The 21576-nt window shown below is 44.9% G+C and overlaps 1 protein-coding gene across 1 annotated transcript in view; it reads right to left on the bottom strand.

Moving 5' to 3' along the window:
- NOTCH2 (notch receptor 2) overlaps positions 1–21576 on the bottom strand; it is a 94051-nt gene that overhangs the window by 14628 nt on the left and 57847 nt on the right. The window contains exons 14-24 of the mRNA XM_058808302.1: positions 21068–21213; positions 20441–20560; positions 20192–20344; positions 16564–16792; positions 12889–13090; positions 9492–9645; positions 7740–7924; positions 6856–6988; positions 3798–4043; positions 1158–1270; positions 98–627 (exon numbers count right to left, since the gene is read on the bottom strand). Of these exons, the coding sequence (XP_058664285.1) occupies positions 98–627; positions 1158–1270; positions 3798–4043; positions 6856–6988; positions 7740–7924; positions 9492–9645; positions 12889–13090; positions 16564–16792; positions 20192–20344; positions 20441–20560; positions 21068–21213 (2211 nt within the window). The remainder of the gene's footprint in view (positions 1–97; positions 628–1157; positions 1271–3797; positions 4044–6855; positions 6989–7739; positions 7925–9491; positions 9646–12888; positions 13091–16563; positions 16793–20191; positions 20345–20440; positions 20561–21067; positions 21214–21576) is intronic.

The raw sequence follows: 21576 nt of genomic DNA, 5'->3' as shown, positions 1-21576 counted from the left end.
CAGCAAGGACAGCCAGAGAAACAATGGGAGAGAAGGGAGCCACAGGCAGGAGCTATGTTAGTCACACAGAGAAAATGTTCTCAGCATCGAGCCTTACTTGCACGTCCTGCTATTTTGCTGACACTCAAAGTTGTCAAACAGGCACTCGGGCGTGTTGCAGAACTCGTCACACTGTCCATTGAAAAGCATCCAGCAGGGCAGGGAGGAGGAGCAGTTGGCCCAAGGATCCTCCACAGTCAGGGAGCAGTCGCCTCCATCCCACTGGCAGGCGTGGGTGTTGCAGTCCTCATCACAATAGCCATCCCTGGCTTTCTCTGCACACTGGGAATCCAGGCACCTTCGGGGCTCCGGGCTCAACGTCACGGGCTGCTCACAGTGGCTGCCCTGCGTGTGAGCAGGGCACTGGCAGTAATAGTAGGGAGGCTGAGAATGAGGGTGGCAGCTGCCCCCGTTCTGGCAGGGGGCACTGGCACAGCCTGGGTGTGTCTGGCATTCTTCTCCCACAGACAGCTTGGGGCAATAGCACCGAGGACCAGAAGATGTTTGGATGCACTGCTCCCCCTTCTTGCATTTCACTTGTCCACAGGTACTGTGGCTGTTGAACTCACATTTTGCTCCAGAATAACCCTGCAGGGTGGGAAAAAAAGGCAAAACAATCAGTGCCACAAACCTATTCTTCAGCACTCTGAGGGCTGGAGGCAAGGTGTCATGTGCAAATCCTTTCTCCCTTGTAACTCCTCTAGCCTCACTGCAGCAGCCATGACTTTCTGGACCTAACCTCATGGATAAAGAAGGAAATCACAAGGCTCGGTTACATTTTGAAAACAGTCTAGAAGAGCCACAAACAAGGGGAAGCTTGCAGCAAGCACAGAAAACAAAGGACTGCAAAAAAACAAAAAAGTTAATTTAATTAAGCTAATGTAATTTAATGGTAGATTTAAGACAAAAAAGCCAGCTGTGATACTTGAACACCATACACGTCTGGGGTAGCAACAGCCAGCATCACTCTCCTGGGGCAGCTGGAAGCCCTGTGTTTCCCTGCTGAGCACATAAATGAAGGGATGTGGGTAAATCACCTGCAGTAAGCAGTGAGAGCCCAGGCAGAGGGCTCTGGGACTGGGGCAGGCAGGGCAGGGGGAGCAGGGGTGGGTGCTTACCGGGGGGCACTGGCAGATGAAGCCCTCGGGCATGTTGCTGGCCACCGCGCAGGTGCCGCCGTTCTGGCACGGCTTCCGCGGGCACACGTCGATGACACTCTCACAGTGACGGCCTGGACAGGGCACAGGGAGAGAGAGAGAGCAGAGAAACGTGTGTGAGACCACCCCAAACCATCACCACACAACACACACTGTCAATAACCAGTGAGCTGAGCGCTCCTTCAGGAGGGAGCACCCCTTTGGATGAGGGGTGGTCTCCACGTGGCTGCCTAAGCAGTAAAGAGGGAGGCACAGCCCCAGATCCACAAGGTGCATTTGGAGACAGCTGGCAGTGCCTGCCTCCTCAAGAACACACAGAACACAGCACAGAGACAGAGGGTGCTGCTGTCATCCCCAAGTCAGCCAGGCACAGAGGCTGGAAGTGATGTACCACACCAGTGTGGGGGTTCCTAAGACCTCCTTACTATTTGGGAGATGCTCAATGAGTTCAACGCCAACTCACACTGTAACCCTCAGAACCAGATGTACCCTAACTGAACAGGAGACCCAAGCAGAGTCTCCTCAGATTGACCAGCCAGACAGAGATCTTACTGCACTGATACACTGACCAGCTTTGCAGCAGCTCCCAGAGTCAGGCTGACAGCAAACTTCTAAAAGTTGGGGATGATCTCAGCATGACTTAGACCCCCTAGGAAAACATTAATAGAAGTCTCCAGACATGTGCAGCCAAGACTCTGCAGACAGGAGCAGACAGGGCAGGATGGCCCACAGAGTTCTGGCATGCCACCAGTCACAGACCACAGCAAAGCCACCCCGTCCCCTCCCAGGCACAGGGGTCAGTGGGGAATGTGCAGAACACAGACAGCTAGAGGAGGAAACATGTTTCCCCTTTGTGCCTAACATTTCCAGACAGACTTCATGTCTGAGACACAGCAGCTCTCCCTGCTTCTCCTGGGGTGCAGCAGGCCTGCACTCCCCACAGCACAGGATCCAGCAACCCTTCCATGAGGGTCAGAAGCCACATGAGACATAATTCATAAAAGCAGCCTTGACAGACAGGCTTAAAATAAACCCATCTGGTGGCCTGCACCAGTGTCCCACCAGCTCCACTTCCCTCATACATCACTCTTTCAGGAACTTCTGCTGGCAGGATAAGTAATGCATTCAAAAGCTACTACATGAATTCTTCAAACATATATCTTTGTGATTTCTTTGCAGCTGAAACTCACAAATTCAGTGGAAAATCACAGCATCTTTAAGAAAAAATAAGAGTAAAAACTGCTGGTAAAGCATGCAGGAAAGGTAAGGACTGGTAAGCAGGGAAAGTGAAAGGTTTTAATGGAGGAAAACTGAATGCATAAGAAGTTAAACTGACATGGAAAATGGAAAGCTGAAAGTTAAGACACATCTGGAGACTATTAGACCAAACTTAAGCCCAGTGGGAGGCAGAAAGCAGAATAGCAGCAATACTAACAAAGAGGAGGTCTAGAGAGAGTGAGACATAAGTCTGCACAGTGGGAAATTCTTGCAAAGTTGTGATTCAAAGTTGGATTGTGGAAGGCTCACCAAGCTAGGAATGTAAAGCCTGTCTGTGCACAGAATACTCCATCCTGACCACATCACCAATGCAAGGAGGAAAGGCAGCTAAGAGAAGAAAAGGGGGCCAAAAGCTCATTATGACAACATGATTTATAGAGAAAATGCACATGGCTGCTTTGCAAAAGGAGAAGTCACAGCTAAGCTGACACGTGAACTGTTACACTTTCAGTATTAGAAATGTGAAATTATGAAGGCAAGAAAAGTACCACAAGGAAAGAGAAGTCCTAGAAGCCAGGTGTCTCAGGAGATTCCTTCATCTGAGACTGCTCTGGAAGCCAAATTTCTTAGAAGTTTTAAAAGAAAGAAAGGTTTAAAAACGGAAACATGCTGTAGGGAAACAATCAGACACTGTGAAGAGAAGTGGGCAGATAACAGCACTGCCAGGAAGGGACAGAACCACCATTTCTCAAGATCCTGCCATGAAATGGAATGCATGTTGATGACTACTTGTTGGGGAAGATGAAACAGGAAAGCCTTATAAATATGATTGTCTGGCACAAGATTTTGAGAATATAGAAACTATAAGTGAGATTGAAATGAAAGCAAGCTTTGAGATACCTCAGTTAGTGGACAACTGGAAAACCATAGTGTGGCCAGCTGAAGGTAATCCCCTTTTGATGGAACAACACCCTCTGCTTGCAGACAGCTCCAAGGGTCAGAGCAGACTCTGCCAGCTTGGCAGAAGGGGCCCAAAGAGGAGTTTTTAGGGTTTAAAATGTAACACAGCGTGGTAATGTAATGATTCTTATACGCTGTGTGTAAATGCTATAGGATATTGTACTAAATTGGTTAGTAAGAATTCGAATATTCAACACAGAAAAAGATTTATGGTACTGTAACAGGAACTTGGCTCTCTTACCCTCTCATTCTCTCTCCCCCTCTCTTCTCTGGGGCCTGCTCTGAGCTGTGGCTGGCAGCTCCCAGCAGGGCCCTGCACCCAGGCCCTTTGCAATAAACCACAACTTCCACGCCCTGGCTGCAGAGATCTCTCACCTCCATCCATCCTGACCATCCTGCCCCCGTTGCTCGTGCACGACTCACCAGTGAAGGCGCTCCTGCAGATGCACCTGTAGTCGTTGGTGAGCTGCACGCAGTCCAGGCTCCCGCGCGGGTTGCAGGGGTTGGAGAGGCACTCGTTGATGTCGCCCTCGCAGCGCTCCCCCGCGAAGCCCTGGGGGCACAGGCAGCTGAAGCCCCCGATCTGGTCGATGCACTGCCCCCCGTTGAAGCAGCGCGGAGCCCCCGAGTCCGAGATGCAGTCATCCACGTTCTCCTCACACAGCCGGCCTGCCGGGACAGAGGGACAGCTTGGGGACACAGTGACACGGCTGCCTTCCCTGGGATGCCTTAAGTTTGCCTTAAAGATTCTGTACTGCATTAGTTTGTAACTCTGAACTTCTTAAAAACTGTCAGCAGCTCTCCTCACAGCTCAGTCACACGGAACAATCCTTTTCCAGCCCCAGGACCAAGGACACCACTGCAGCTTCAGGCCTAAAAGTGCAAACAACAAAAAGGCCCAAAATGCCCAAAAAGTGCAAACAACAGGGAATTGAGGAGAGCAAACCGGGAGGATGGGACTGCGTCACCTGGAGCTGGAATTGAACAATTAACCCCAAGACGGAAATGGACCAGAACTTATAAAATTGTGAAAACTTGTGACCCAGGGTCCATCTTGAGTGTAGCCCTGGCCAGGCTTTTCCCTATGATGCTTTAAGTTTGAGCCTTCATATTTTCCAGATTCTATACTGCATTTGTTTATAGCTCTGAACTCCACAGAAAGTGCTGGCAGGCTCTCCTCACAGCTCAGTTACACAGAACAATCCTTTTCCAGCCCCACAACCAAGGGCACCACTGCAGCTTCAGGCCCTAAAAGTGCAAACAACAGGGAATGGAGGAGAGCAAACTGGGAGGATGGGACTGCATCACCTGGAGCTGGAATTGGACAATTAACCCCAAGATGGAAATGGACCAAAACTTATAAAAATGTGAAAATGTGTAAACCACTGTCCATCTTGGGTGTAGTCATGGCTGGGTTCTTGTACTACCCAAGGTGTATCCCTGTCAAGGCCTCTAATAAATCCCATCTTTATTCATTTAACTCTGCCCAGCCTCTGTTCCAGTAGGCATCACCTACACTGCCCATCAAGTTTTAAGGCCACGTCACACACAGTCCCTGAAATAAGCAGGTAAAGATCCCAGTTTAATACACACCATTTAATTCCACACCCTCTGCAGACAGCCAGCTTCAGAACAGGCTTAGGGCACATGTGTTTTACATCCAGGCTGTCCTCAGTGTTAAGCTGTCCTGGTATTTGGCAGCTTTCATACTTGACTTAATTTAAGGGCATAATTAAAAACACAAAACCAAACCAAGCCCAAAAAAGATGCACCTGATTTAGCCCTGAGACCGAGCAGAGCCTGGGAGCCCCGTGCTGGCCTTGACAGCCACAAGCTGCCACCAGGCTCCCCTGGACCTGGGCAAAGAGCATTTAAACAAGCATTAAAACAAGCCACAGCACATCAACAAAAAAAGCAGCTGTGAGCCAGGGACAGCAATTTCTTCTCCTCCCTGTGGGATTTCCTCTCAAGGGACAAGGTCTGGTGCTGGTTCTGCTTTCACTGCACAAGGGCAGAGAGGGGAAGCTGAGCAAGTTTATTGCTGTTGTTCCACCCAGAGCAAGTAAAATCCTTCCCCTAAACATGGGGGATGCTTATACTGGCATCAGTAAAGTACTAATTACAAACTGGGCCAGGGACAAAAGCTAAGCATTACTATCCTAAATAATGGTATCAAGTCTCCTCCAATTCCTTTCATTTACAAAAAAACCCCAAAAAAAACCCCAACAAAACTGCCACATCCAGAAAGTAATTAATCTCAACAAAGAAAGACTGAAGGATTAAAAGCAGTACACTCAGAACCTCTCAAAGGATGGTGGGGGATTTAGTGGAATACAGAAATTCTGGCCATGCAGGTACTGGTACCTAAATACACTCTTGGATGTAGAGACCTAAAAAGCAGGTTTGTTTCTGCTTTTGTTTTATTGTACTTTTTTGCCTTTTTTTTTAAATTGAAGAATAATATTAAGAACAATACATGAATAATTGGTAGTGCAATGATTTACAGTGAAATAAACACTTAACCAGAGTGGGGAGAGCCACACTAAAGTGAACGAACTGGTGATATGAGTGGGCAAGAGGCAAATATATTCTTTTATAATAGTACTTAAATTTACTTTATGAAACAAGAAATTAGTTCCATCTGACGTCTGAAGATTTTGCTAACATTGAGATGACACATTTCAGAAAGAAAAAGTTTAGTTAAAATTTTTACATTGCTCTGACTTGAGAAATAAGCTTAAAAAAGAACATACAATGAAAAAGCACTTACTGATTGGTTAAAATGTTAAATTTTCACAGGTAGAAGCCAGGTTCATAGGTAAGATATAAAGGGGAAGACTAGGTTTTAAGAAACCTGACAATAAATAGCCAGTGGAATCATGCTTACTGAAAACTACTGATATAAACTGTGGACTACTTTTATTTTCTTTTCTTTTTCAACTTTTTTCCCCCCAAATGGAACTTTTAATAAAGGAGCTCATATATGCTGAAATAGTTTAGGGTAGCCTAGAGTAGTCACTCAGCTTCTTTTCCACAAAAGACTCCAGGACAGAGGACAATGAAGGGCAAAAATTCAAGCAAGTATAGGATATTGGAAGTTATACAAAAACTAAGAAAGTTTCCTACTTATTTCATAGCACCTTAGCCAAAAAGAAACCTTGGATTTACTGTATCAAAACAGATAGGGTTTGGGAGAGAGCTTAACAGCAATCTCCTGCATCCACATTGCCAAAGATGGCTCTACATTCCCAAGGGACACTGCCACGACCTATTCCTTTAAAAAAAAAAAAAATTAAAAGGGAGGGAAAAAAAAGTAGCATTTATTTTTAAAGAGAAAATATGCATCCCAAGGGATGCAGTGTACTTTGGGAACATTCTTCAAAGAGCAGAATGCATTCCCTTCAAACTGTGTCTGGTGAAACCAGCAGCCAGAGAGGAAAATTCCCCTTTGCAACATTCACTTAATTGCTGAGCTGCCTACCCCGGGTTCCTGGCGGGCAGGAGCACTTGAAGTGGTTGACCAGGTCGATGCAGGTCCCTCCGTTCTGGCAGGGCTGGAACTGGCACTCATCCACCTCGTACTCGCAGTTGACCCCCTGGTATCCGGGCACACACTGTGGGCACAGAAAAAAGTGTCAATGGTTTCTAGCAGATAGCTCAGAAAGCCCAACAGTGACATAGGAGCCCTCAGTGGGGCACATCAGGCCCGCCTTTGCAGCTGGACAAGCAGCTTAAACACACAACTCGACCATGTGACACCTAACAGGGCACTGCAAATTGGAATTCAAGATTAGATTAGATTGCTGCAAAACACAGCAGATCAAATCCCGATGCCCTCCAGCACCAAAGCTGGCTTAGTAGTTTTGGCTTAAGGTTTACATAAAAGTCATCCTTTCCCTCTGGACATGGGCTTCCAAGGTGTTCTACCATTCCCAAAAGCTTAGGGAGGTTGATACACAGCAATCTCATGGTCTACACTACTCTCTGCATCAGTGTCAATAAATAGAAAGCAGTGGAAAACATTTTCCACCATGGGAGGCAAGGGATACTTTGCCCACCCAACAGGGAAAATACAATATTCCTTTAATACATTTTACAAATATTTTAATATAAACCACACCTCAGGCAAAAAGATTAGAGCACCCTCTCCAATGTCACAAAGAGTTCAAATGCTCATCAACCACAGCTCCTTCCAACCACACCTCTTAACTCACTCTTAAAAACCTCTCAGGAGCACTGCTTTTGCTAGAGCCACATTAAAAACTCCTTCCAGGCGCTTTTATCACCTATTTGGAGGCACTCCCCACCGGTTTCAGGTGTTTGTGATTGCTGCAGGTGCCTTTGCTGCCCATTGCCCCCCGGTACCTGGCAGTGGTATCCGCCCAGGTGGTCCCTGCAGGTGGCTCCGTTCTGGCAGGGGCTGGACTCGCACTCGTCCAGCTGCACCTCGCAGTAGCTGCCCGTGTAGCCCACCTGGCACTGGCAGTGGTGGCTGCTCCCCACGTTGAGGCAGTGACCAGAGTGCTGGCACAGCTGGTCCACGGGGACTCCTGGAGCAGGGTTGAAACGAGCGGGCAAACACGCGTGAAAAATGCGGGTGTTTTGTGATTTTTAAGATTCTCACAAATACTAAAATGAATATTATTTGTGTTGTGTTAGAAAGTAGCGCTGTATTAATCCCCTTAAGTACTGTGTTAAATATAGTTTTAAGTTATAAAAATTGTTAAAATAGAAACGATGCTATGTAGGATATGTTTTTTAAAAGAAAGGACTTGCGGCGAGATAGCAGCCACAGGACACCTGAATCTTTCAGAGAAAGAGAATTTATTGCTCCATTATCAGGAGAAATTAACTTCTTCCCACCTCAAATGCACTGTCAGGATTCAGAGGAAGAAGCTGACACTGCCCAGACAGAATCCTGTGTTTGAATGGAATTTGTGCATCATGGATGAGGTGTATGAATATGCAACAGGCTGTTGCTTTTAAGGGTTAATCCTCTGTTAACGTGGGTCCTTTTTCGGGCTTGTGCTGCCCAGAAAAAGGTACCCAGACTGTCTGTAACTCTTTCTTTCTATTGTCTCATATTGTCCTAATTCAAATTGTCCAAATTATTGTTACTGTAATTGTATTACTATTTTTATAACCATTTTATTACTATTAAACTTTTACAATTTTAAAAACAATGATTGGCGTTTTTTACACACATAAAACACGATTGCTGCCAGTGCTGGTGGCTCAAACAGAAATGGATATGGGTAGGCCCAACAAATTGAAGAGTTGCAACTTTTAAATTGAAGAGTTATTCCTTAAATTACAGTGGATCAGAACCAAAACTGGCTTACAAATGAAGTCAGGCTCTGTTCTCTTTGGATTGCTGGATTCAATACTGGCATGAAGTAGTTGTACTGCTGTGTTACTTTAGCACTGGCTGGTGAGTACATATCTGAAATACTATTGCTGCTCTACAAAGGTTCAGTGTTTGTACCTAGAATGTCCCCAGAAAGGTGTCAAGCTCCCATACTTTCTCCTTTGACACTTAATCTGCTTGTCTGGATTTCCTGCACAAAAGTGGCCTGACAGTGTCCATCTGCCTCGGCTACAGGCCATGTTGCCAGACAAAGTTCACTTAAAAACCAAATCTTTTACATATACATCATCTGAAGTAGAAAATTACTACTTTGAGGGGCCATAGTATAACCTATAAGGCTAATAAATGCACTCAGTAATCAGTATTCTCTGCAAAAATACTTATCATGAGTTCCAAGATGCCTTTCTTGTAGAAGGGGACAGCCTTCACCCCTGGCCTGCCTGGGGTTTAGCAGAAACCTGGGGTTTAGCCTGCCTGGGGTTTAGCATGAAGAAATGATGCATTTTCCAAAAAGACAGTCCATGTAAAACAGCACTACTGAAACTCAGACCCCATGAAGTATTTAATTCTTCCTTTCTGACATTTTTGTGATGGGGAGAACCAAGGAAGCCTTGACTCCCAAGCACACCAGAGCTGCAGAGAGTATCTTTACTCGAGAAGTGACCAGCTGGAGGAAAAGCTCTCTGGGAGCAGGGGGCAAGGAGGTGCCTGGGCCCAGAGCTGCTGAAGGCCAGAGGATGCTGGTTTACCTCTCTGTGAAGCTGCCACCTGGCACGAGACGCTGGGCACGTCGCAGTAGGCGCCGGTCCAGCTGGGCGGGCACACGCAGCGCGTCTGCGCCAGGGTCTGCACACACGTGCCCTTGTTCTTGCAGGGAGACTTGCTGCACAGGTCCACCAGGGTCTGCAGGGCAAGCAACCCACGTGAAACATGGCACAGGCACTCAGAGAAACAGCACTCAGAGAACAAGTCAAGATGCAAGGAAAGGGAGCTCTGCAATATGGGATCCCCGTGTGTCGCAGGCATCATTTATGAAAAATCTTTTCCTTGGGATTTTTTCCTCCTGAGAAGCTGTGAGGCCTCAGGGACAAAATGTAAATAATGGTTATCTGCTGTTGTGGAATGCAACAGGTGCATCTGTGATTGGTCTCATGTGGATGTTTGTAATTAATGGCCAATCATGGCACAGGTAGCTCTCTCTCTGTCCGAGCCACAAACCTTCGTTACTCATTCTTTTCTTAGCTTAGCTAGCCTTCTGAGAAACCTTTTCTTCTATTCTTTTAGTATAGTTTTATTGTAATATATATCATAAAATAATAAATCAAGCCTTCTGAAACATGGAGTCAGATCCTCATCTCTTCCCTCATCCTAAGACCCCTGTGACCACCATCACACCTGTGGCATTGGAAAGGGCAGGACAGTCCTTCCCAAGCTAAGCCAGGTACTCTGCTGACAGTCTCACATGCCTGGCAAAGTGCAAGTGAACAGAGGAACAAACCCCAGGTGGCAGCATTATTTCACCATCCTCACACCTCACCATGAAGTTGGATCTTTGACTGGCTCAGTTTGAGAAAATTGGGTTTTATCTCAGACTGGCTTTCTAGCTCCATGGTAGCAGGAGGCTTCCAGCTATTCTCCCAAACTCCCCCCATCTTCACTGCTTTCTGAGGATGACAGATGTGTTCCACATTCTGATCCATGCTTTTCCTTTCTATCATTAGCTCACCATACCTCCTTTTGGCCCTACTTGCTGCACTGTGGTCTCTCTGACTTTTTGTGTCTTCCAAGATTCAACTGAAACCCCACAACAGTTTTATGAACTGAAGATGGGCCAAAGTATATTGCTTTTCTTGATTTCTCATATAGAAACAAAGAGTCTAAAACTCAGCAAATCATCATATGAAAGTGAAGACCCAAAATAACTGTCTGACGTAATATAAACCAGCCACTAACCATAATTTCATTTTTAAGCATCTCATCTTGAAATTAATACAGCTATTTGATTGATTTCAAGCTGACTTGAGGAAGGGTGAGGTTTGTAAAGTGAGTAGCATGGAATTTTGGCTGTAAAATGCAATTTCAATTGCAGAAAGTTCTGCTTTTCAGATGCAAACTGTCTCCTCACAAAGATTAAAGTAAAAAAAAAAAAGATCTGTGCTTTCACAGGCAACCAAAAGGAAACTTGGAATTAAGTTTTATCACATGTAGTTGAGCGTGAAGAAGAAAAAACACCGAGCCTCTTGCTTCTGCATTTGTAATGAGTAGCTGACTGTTTTACATGCAAATTCTAAAACTTATGAATCATTGTCTGATTTTGTCCTGCTTATTTAGCTTTGCTAATTAGGTCAAGCCAGTTTACCACTAAGACAAGAACTACAGTGTAGCTGTAATCTATAAATCTCCTCAATACCGCTTTGAGGAGTACTTATCTAAATTTAGAAAGTTCTGGTTCCTTGTATAAAACGGGTAATACATTACAATCAGGCTTCTCTGAACATAAAGCAGACCTTCTGAGAATCCACAGCATTTTAATTTGGGGAAAGGAACATTAATCCTTTTCTCCAGTAAAAACAAAGCAAACATAACAGAAGAGGAACTGCTGAACTCCACAGCACTTCAGGATCCCTCTCAATGGTAATTCTCCCAATGAGGCTGGAGTGGTGTGCCCAGAATGCATAATGAGGGGAGCAGAGGGGCTGCTTTTCTCTATCACTTCATTACTTTGCATTCACTTCCTCCATCAGCAATACCTAGAAGCAGGCCTGACAATTTAATGTCTAGCAACATACTTCTGAAAAAGCACCTCCCCCCACTGCCACTAAAATGCTTCTTTCCAACAGTCCCTGCTTTACAAAGACGTGCTGGCACCAAAGAGAGTTGCAAAATTCTTACAAAATTGTAGTGTTTTCCAGCAATTTAAGAATTATTTTTTTTTTTAATGGCAGCACTCAAGACTGCTGGTAAAGGAGGCCAATACAGAGTTTACCATTCCAAAAGCAAAAATAGTCTCAAGTCATTCTTGCTGTTTTGATAAGAACAGAATCAAAAAGAATTCAGATTTGAAAAACATCACTCTGTTTCCACTGTGCCATGCCAAGTTAGAGTTTTTAATAGACACTAGTCAGTCATTTACAGCATACAGGGTTTGCAGCTCCTGTGGAAAACTGGTCACTGCCTGAACCTAAATGTGCAAGCAAGGCTGGAGATTTTACTGAGGTTGTGAATAGGACAGGCACGTCATTTACTGCCCCAAAACATTTTCTGGCTTTTCATGAAAAAAAATTTACAATCAACCCTGAATAAAATTTACCTCCCTGTAAAAAAAAGTACCATTAAATCTAAACCCTGCTAATTAGACTGATATTCTGTTTTAGTTTGGTGCTTGTTTGCTGGTTTGTTTAGTTGCTTGTTTTTTTTTTTTTAATACAGGACTCTTTCTTCGATCAGGACAATTTAAACCATTAAATCTAAATCCTGCTAATCAGACTGATACTCTGTTTTAGTTTGGTGCTTGTTTGCTGGTTTGTTTAGTTGTTTTTTTTTAAATACAGGACTCTTTCTTCGATCAGGACAATTAAAACCATTAAATCTAAATCCTGCTAATCAGACTGATACTCTGTTTTAGTTTGGTGCTTGTTTGCTGGTTTGTTTAGTTGTTTTTTTTTTTAAATACAGGACTCTGTCTTCGATCAGGACAATTTAAACCATTAAATCTAAATCCTGCTAATCAGACTGATACTCTGTTTTAGTTTGGTGCTTGTTTGCTGGTTTGTTTAGTTGTTTTTTTTTTAAATACAGGACTCTGTCTTCAATCAGGACAATTTTATGCTTTGAATGAAATGGAGCCATTTTCCAGGGTGACAGCTGGTTTTCACTGAAGGAAACTAATCTGGAAAGTTCCAGTGACACCTGTTCTCAATAAATAACCACTCTTCTCCTCCTTGCACATAGACAGGGGGTGGAACCAGATGATCTTTAAGGTTTCTTCCAACCCATTCTACGATTTCCAGTTTTGAACGGGGGCACCTAATGTGCCAAGCAGGACTGAAGGAGGAACAGCTCAGCCACATTTGGCACCCCACACCTGTCCCTGGCCACCTCTGCTGCTGGACAGCTCAAAGAACAACGCCACCAGAAGTCACCCACCTTGCAGTTCTTGCCAGTGTAGCCCAGGGGACAGATGCACCTGTATGTGCCCAGGCTGTCCACGCAGGTGCCCCTGTTGAGGCAGGGGTGGGAGTCACACTCGTTGATTTCCGTCAGGCAGAAGGGGCCCGTGAAGCCCAGGGGGCACTGGCAGGTGAAGGAATTGATCCCATCCACACAAGTGCCTCCATTGAAACAGGAGCTGCAAGGGAGGAGCAGCAAAGGTAAGCTGAGACAAAGTGCAATTAGGGAACTTAAACACTGTTGCCCCGGTTTTTTAAGATTTTCCAAGCCTTCTGATGCTGACATTCTTGTAACGAACTTTCTCACACGCTTTATGTAAATAACTCATTGTTTTGCATTTCTTTATGGAGGAGGAGAAATTTGATGGACTGTTGGTTTGTCCAGTGTCATTGGAGGGGTGGCACTGTCACCCTCCAATCCTCTGTCACTCTAAGAAAACTATAAATGTTGGAGTCAGAAATTAAACTTCCTCTTTTTCTTCACCTTGAGAACAGCAGTGTGTGCTTGTGTTCTTTCGTGTCCTATAGCAACAAAACATGACTGAAATAAAAGAGAAAAGCAGATAACAGGATATTTTGATCACTGCTAACTTCTGGCTGAAGAAGTATCAAGCAGAAAACAGCAATCGTAGGGAATTCCAGCTCACTTCTACCTCAGCAGACCAAGAAAGTAAAGCAGGGTTTTAGTGAGTCATTAGTGATGGAGGCAACTACTTTAATGTAATCTTCCCAGCTTCAATGTGACCACAAACACCACCTCATGTGGCTTGCTCAAACTGATACATTTTATTACAAATTGCAATTGTATTACAAATTATGAGAAACAAAACAATTTGCCTTTAAAAAAAAAAAAACCAATCTTCAAAGGAATTAGGGGTATGGTTTCTCAAGGAAAAAGTTCATACAACATGCAAAACACAAGCATGTTCTTCACTGAAATTATGTGAAAGTATTGGTATTGCTAAATCCCTTCCCTCTCTTCTCATGAGAATCTTAAGTCCTGATTTGTAAAACTGCTCATACATGCCCTGGCAGAATTCAGATCAAAGGAATTACCCCTCCCCCCCAATCTTCTGATCATATGAAATTCTGCCAGAGTAGGTGTCCTAAGGAGAAGGGACTGGGAAAGTTTGGGGAATTGACTCATGCAAAATTGACTCAGTTTTCCTTGTAAAGGAACTCCTGCCCCTCTGAGAATAATGCTAGATCAGACTTGAGATAATCAGTTTGATAAAGCACACAACCCAAATTCATGCCTGCTACCTGCTTTGTGCCCTCAAAGGGTATTTCCACCAGAGGAGCCCCTGACTCAGCTCCCTGAACCCCCAGTGCAGGGAAGCAAGTTTTAAATGTCAAAATTCCAACTGTGATGCCAGCAGAGATGCCAGCATTGCCCTACTCATCAAACACTAAGCTGCTCATCAGAGAACTCCTCTGTCTTGGGGGCTGAATTCTCTTTTAGAGGGAGAGCAAAGTGCCTTTTCCACTCCTGGCAAAGCAGGGGAGACAGAGGAGCTGCCAATCCCCTGGTGTGTTTCACTGAAACCAGGTACCCAAAGGAGAGGGCACTCTCTCACAGGCAGCTTCTCACACAACACCAGGAAGAATCACTTGACCCAAATTCAAATCAGCCAACCACCGCAGCTCAGTAATTTTGGTTGGGAAGGTGTGACTGGTTCAGCTTGGCCGAGCGTTGGAAATTGCTACATCCTTAATTCATACCTGCAAGACTGGTTCCTGCCCTGGCTGATAACAACAACAAAAACAGGATGAACCTCAAGGAAGAGCCAGGAGCTCTGCTGCAACACCCAGCATACTCCACTTGATTCAGCAACTGTTGTGCAAATTAAACACACCCTCAACAGTGACACAATCCTGCTCTTAAGAAAAAGATATTAAAATACCTCCTCCTCCTCAAATGCAATTTTATGAAAGATAGGAAAGATCTTTTCTATTTGTGCAGAAAATACTTGAGAAAACCTAGAGTTTTGCATACTTTGTCTCTGGTAGCTAGACTAGAACAGAGTACTTCTAATTAGTTTTTTAACCACTGCAAGTTTTAAAGAAATTGTTAGAATTTTTTCCCATTTGAGAACCTGAAGTTACTTACATCAATCCTAACAAAGCTTAAAATAAATATGCAGGCAGATGATGGAATCACATGTTTAACTCTCAAAGATCTCTTAACATTTATATGAGGACCAGCTGTTGAGCATTTTAACTCAGTTCCACACCTCCCCCTTTAGAATGACCTCAGGTTTTATCTTGATACTGCTAAAGCACATCCCCCTTTTTTTTTTTTGCAAGCATTAAAAGATCTCCGATGATTAAATCTTTCCAACACAGAATTTAGTAGATTTAGTATTTCTCTTGGTTTCTTCTTCATATTATTTGTTGTCCACAACTCAGGGCTAATTTATTTTTGCTGCTTTTCTAAGCTGGCCATTGCTTCCATTTTCGCAGCTTTTGTATTTCTCAACAGAGCAACCATTCATGACCAATTATTTCCCCTCCCCTATGTGATACTGGTCTTGCCAAAATATGAATTATTTATATTTCAATAAGTTAGCATCTCTAACTTATTTTAACTTCTGTTAAACACTGTCACATTTATGCTGTAATGGAGCTGTTGGAAGAACGTTAGAAGAAACTGAGGACCAGACAACTGTGTTTCAGCTAAGCCAGCTTTCCTTGCAAGAATCACAAGTATGCTGTGACAAATGGCAGAAAGAAGAATTGCCCTGGTTAGAAGCTGCTCCTGAGCAGGACTGGTGTCAGAACCCAGGACATTCCTCTGGCTGCCCTGGAGGGCTCAAGACTCTGGCAAGGGGCTCAGAGACCTTGGCATGGAGTCACAAACACCTGTGCCTTTGATTTTAGCCCATGGAAACAATTACCAACTTTGTGTGAGGAGTTACAAGCCATGAGAGTTTGAGTAGAATGATACTTAATTTGTCACAGGGTGAAAAAGTAGAATTTTGGGGTTTTTAGAATGGGGGTTCAGCAGCCATGATGGAGGGAATTGGGTGTGCCTTGTCCTTCCTCTTTCTTCTTCTTGGCCTCCATCTTCTGCTGTGATGGTGGCACTTTTGGATTGGTTTAGAGTAGAAACACTCTGTCTAACACAGGTGATAGGTACTGGAAAATTATTGTAAATAATGTACAGATAGTTTTTAGTACAGAAAGATAATACTCCCTCAAGCGTGGTCAGTGTGACACAGACTGACCTGCTGGACAGACCTCAGCAGGTCAGGAAAAGAATGTAATGCATAACAGAGAATAAACAACCTTGAAAACCACAGCTGAGGAATCCTGAGTTCCTCTTCAATCTCAGGGCTGGGAAAAAGAGACTCTCTAACACCACAGGGTCATCGTGACCACAGAGAGCCCGAGAGACTGGCTGGGAGCAGGAGGAGCAGGATGGGGGCAGGAGCAGCAGGCACGGGGGCAGGAGGAGCGGGATGGGGGCAGGAGCAGTGGGATGGGGGCAGGAGCAGTGGGATGGGGGCAGGAGCAGAGGGATGGGGGCAGGAGCAGCAGGATGGGGGCAGGAGGAGCGGGATGGGGGCAGGAGCAGGAGCAGGCAGGGAGCAGGCTGGGGGCAGGAGCAGCAGGCTGGGGGCAGGTGCAGCAGGATGGGGCAGTGCCTCACCTGTCGGTGCACTCGTCGATGTTGCTCTCGCAGTTGGTGCCCTCGAAGCCCGGCGGGCACCTGCAGGTGTAGCTGTTGACGTAGTGGGTGCAGGTGCCCCCGTTCCTGCAGGGCTCACTCAGACACTCGTTGGTGTCTGTCTGACACTTGTCCCCGTGAAATCCAGGCAGGCAGATGCACGAGAAGGAGTTTATCCCATCCACGCACGAGGCTCCGTTCTGGCAGGGGTCTGGGACAGAAGCACCACAGCAGTGTTAAAATGGGTGACAGTGTCAGAACCCAGGACATTGCTCTGGCTGCCCTGGGTGATTCCAGACCCTGGCAAGGGGCTCAGAGACCTTGGCACAGAGTCACAAACACCTGTGCCTTTGATTTTAGCCCATGGAAATGATTACCAACTTTGTGTGAGGAGTTACAAGGCACAAGAGTTTGAGTAGAATGATAGTGAATTTGTCACAGGGTGAAAAAGTAGAATTTTGGGGATTTAGAATGGGGGTTCAAGAGGCAAGATGGAGGAATCTGGGCATGTCCTGTCCTTGTTCTTCTTGTCCTCCATCTTCTGCTGGGATGGTGACACTTCTGGATTGGTTTAGAGTAGAGACAGACTGCCTAAAATAGGTGATAGGTATTGGAAAATTATTGTAAATAAAGTACACATAGTTCTTAGTATAAAAAGCCAACACCACCCCAAGGGCAGGGACTGTGCCACAACCCGGCCTGCTGGACAGATCTCAGCAGGTCAGAGAAAGAATGGAACAGATAAGAGAAAATAATCAACCCTGAAAACCAGAACTGAGGAACCTCAACTTCTTCTTTGGTTGCAGGGCTGGGAAAAAAGACTTTAATACCTCGGGAGCCATTTCAGCAACACCAAGCCCGAGAAAAGCAAAGGGCCAGGCCTAGAGCAGCAGTTTGTATGGAAAAAAGGGGCCACACAGCCCAGAGTGGGACAGAGGACTGACAGGTTTTTCTCAGCCACGTTATGGAACAGGTAACTGCAAAGCATTATCAATCAGAAATTCACAAGGAGCTGTGGATCAAGGCCAGCCTTCAGGGCTTAAAGGTTTCTCTGCTGGAATTTGTTCAACCAAAACCCAAAGCCTCTTGGTTAAAAATTCAAATGCTGCTTTTGTGACAGATGCCTACTGATACAATAAAAACAGAGCAGCAACTGTTTCTTCTTCCTCACCAAGTTTTATTCATCAGAGAACTCAGCACACTCTCTCTCAACACAAGAGAGAACTTGTGTGCTTAATTTTCAGCGTGAAAGCAGTGCAGTCAAATCAAACCTGTATGTGTATATGAGCACACACATGAGCTCTTATGCACTACTGAGCACTTGACATTTTTCCCAGCATCACAGACTGGCTGGGGAAAGGCTGCCAGAAAAGCTCACTAACTCCTGCACCACCAAGGATTCTCCTCAATCACTGCATTTCTTGATGTTTTCCTTATCTCTGCCATGCTCTTGCTACTTGCATGCCTCTGTATTTTGGTCTAAGCCACCTCCTACTACTGTATTCCTTCTGCTTCCACAAGCACCAATCTGCCTGAAGGGCTTCTGCCTTTCAGTAATTTCTTCCTGCTTTTCTCCTCCCACTTTTGGATTTAAGACCCACATTCCTGAAGCCAGATTCCTTTTCTACTCTGCATTCCACAGAGCAAAAGCCTAATATATGGAGGCAGAGAGGGAAACTGGGGGGGGGGGAGGAAGAAGGGAGAAAGCAAGGGGGTTGAAAAATAGGTTACTGAGCCTTATTTTGGATTTAAGACTACCTTTAAGTACTACTAAAACATGAACTGGAAAATGCAAATAGAATCCACCAAAAATTTGCAGTTTATCACAAGTATCATAAGCTAATTCTGTTGATGTTTGAAAAGTGCTTTATCAAACCTTTTTCATTTCATTACTGGGAAGTGAAGAAAAGAAATGTGAAAGGTAATTAAAGCTCATTTATTGATTGAGAAACATGCTCACATGTTAAGAATTTGTATTATGAGACACACCTGCATCCATTTAGAGGTCATTTGACTACTGCAGAGAAAAAGCACATTCAAAGCAAGACCCCTGGCAGCTATAAAATGTTGTGTCTGTGGCAGTGAGCCATGTATGAGTGAAGCCAAAAGCTGTGCATTAATTCTCTGTGCCACACATTCACTGACACAAGAAGGAGACTCGGGTATCAACTTTTCAATAAGTTCCTGTCATTGGAGGGTTTGTTTGCTTCCTCAAGGCATGGAAGGTTTTTGTTACGCTAAATGAAATCAGCTGTGGCATCGATGTGAAATGCCTCTTCAGCCTCACGGGTGTGCTGCCCAAGACAACACTGGGGTGAATCCCACAGCTCCCAGAACACTCAGGAGGAGGGACAGAGATGTCCCAGCTGTTCCAGAGGGAAAGATGAACACCTGGAGAACGTTTTTATCTTCAGGCACCCACACAAAAACTAACAGGGCAGGCAATGATTTTGTTGGCTTCAGTGAGCAAAGCTCCGGGTCACTGCACCATGACACTTTCTGTACTGTACCTGTCTGCTCAGAATGAAGGAATTAAAAGCTCAGCCTGAGCCAGACACCTCAGAAGTTCTCTGAGTGCTGCTCTGGGGGCTCCCACGGTAACTTTTGCTAATAGACTTCTTTGGATCCTTCTCTTCAGCAGTCATGCATTTACTTTTTTTTTTTTCCAATGCAAAACACAATTTGCTGAGTTCACGCATTAAATCTTCAAAACTCCATTTTGTTTTTAAGCTGATAGTAAAAACCAGGGAATTAGGTTTTTGGGGGTTCTTTTGTTTTGTTTTGGGGTGGTTGTTTTGGGTTTTTCTGTTCATTTGGTTGGATTTTTTTAAAGACCTGGCCAATCTAAGAATGACAGCATTGTGAACTCCTCCAAGGTTTGATAAAGCACTTTTTCAAATAGTAACAGATGAACTTTTAAACACGTGACATTTCTCAGGAGACCCTGATTTTATCTGATGATGACATAAAATACGCCCAGTAAGAAAAAGAAGCTGCTATGTATTTGGTTTCCCTTATAAACAGCAGTGTCAAGGACATGAAATTAATACTTGTTTTCTTGCAATTTGAGCCATTCCAGTACTCATCAGTGTATGGCCTCCCCTCCTGCAACTGATACCTATTCCACAGCAGAGGGCCTTCCTGCTGCCTAATTTGCTTTTAGATATGGATTAACTGGAACTGCAACAGGACCCACTCTTCCCAGAATATTGATGCCAGACAGACATTTCAGGAAGGACTGCTGTAGCCCAGATTCCCACCACACCTCCATCAAACTGAACGCTGAAATACAGGTAAGCCCTGCAGTGGCACTTCAACTTGATGGATTAAAATTTCAGGCAAATACAATTTTGCATTTAACAGTGCTTCTTATTAAGGTATGTAAACTTTTCAAGTTGAGGACCTGGGAACAACAGCTGCCATCAGTTAGGACACCGTGGTCCATTCTAGCAGGCAAACACGATGGATTTTGACTTCCTCAAACATTACAACGCTGAAGTTTGGGGGTTTTTTTGGGCAAGAGATCATAAAAGACCCTTCTGAATCAAACAGTCAGCAAACTGATTTTTGGGGAAGGCTGGGAAACACAGAGCGAGGCGCTGGTACGCACTGGCCAGGCAGTCGTCGATGTTGGTGTCGCAGTCGCCGCCGGTGAAGCCGGGCCGGCACTCGCACAGGTAACTGCCCTGGATGTTGTGGCACAGGGCGTGGTTCTTGCAGGGCTTGGAGAGGCACTCATCAATGTCCACCGTGCATCTTTCCCCTGCAAGGTGCAGAGTGCGAGGGTGAGACCCGTCCCGAGCAAAGCAGGAGGCTCAGAGCCAGCACTGACAGCACACCTCACTCCCCACCCAGTTACCTTCCCAGCCAGGGGCACACTGGCAGGTGTAGCCTTCAGAGTCAGGAGATTCTTGGCAGATGCCCGAGTTCTCACAAGGATTAGGGGAACAAGGAGAAACCACCACCTGGCAGTTCACACCTGGAGAGCAGAATGGGGAAAAGCTGAAGAATGTGCTGCTGAGAGCTTGGTGCCTCTTGGAAGAATGAACAAAGAGGCTGTAACTCACACTGTGTGATTATCCCACACGGCAGTGGACAGCACTGCCACATTTTGGAAAATCCCAGCAGAAGGAAAAGGAGAGCAGAGCACTCCTCATGGGCTCAGTGTAGAAGCAGCCATGGCCATTTTGAGTTTAATGCCCCGCCAATTTCCAGGGCATTTATGTAAATTTCATAATTTACAAAGAAAATCAAGCTAAGCTTCCAACAGGTCATTTTTTAATGATTCCAAGCAAGGCTTCGACAAGCCTTTGCCAAGTATTCTATTACTGTATCATGTCTACAGGAACTGACTAATTTAACTTCATGGAGCCATGGCCTTTCCCATCTTGATTATTCTTTCCACAAAGTTTAACAAAAAGAAATTACCCTAAAGGTGCAATGAAGTAAAAAGGGAAAAGACAACAAATTTTTTCTGAATTTTCACCTTTGAATCCCTTCCTACAGGTACATCTGTATGCATTCAGCAGATCCTCACAGGTTCCTCCATTCTGGCACGGGTTTGATTTACATTCATTCCCTTCTGTTGAACAGTAATCTCCTATCCAGCCTGGGTCACAGACACACTTGTACCTTGAAAGGCAAAACAGCATTAATTCAGGACATTTTGAAGTAACTCCTCTACAAGTTTCTCCTGCAGAATAGTTTTGGAGAGAAAACCAGAGGAACCCTCTTGAGAAGAGCCCTAAGTTATTTTAGATGGCTTGCCCCAGCTGTACAGTTTTGAAAATCCTGAAAATAAACCCTCCCTTACAACCACACTTCCCTCATTACAGTTCTCACAAAGTGTTCAGTCAACCAGCAACATGTTTCTGCTTTGATAAGACCATCTCAACACATTCAAAGACAGAAACACAAAAAAAAAAAAAAAAATTGTAAAAAAAGGAGTGGAGGGGAACAATAGGCTCCAAAGATAACTAGACTGATTTAATACCA

The sequence above is a fragment of the Ammospiza caudacuta genome, chromosome 7 (genome assembly GCF_027887145.1).
Source record: "Ammospiza caudacuta isolate bAmmCau1 chromosome 7, bAmmCau1.pri, whole genome shotgun sequence".
Lineage (NCBI taxonomy): Eukaryota > Metazoa > Chordata > Aves > Passeriformes > Passerellidae > Ammospiza > Ammospiza caudacuta.
The sequence above is the reverse complement of the archived record's forward strand: the minus strand, read 5'-3'. Positions and strand labels throughout refer to the sequence as shown.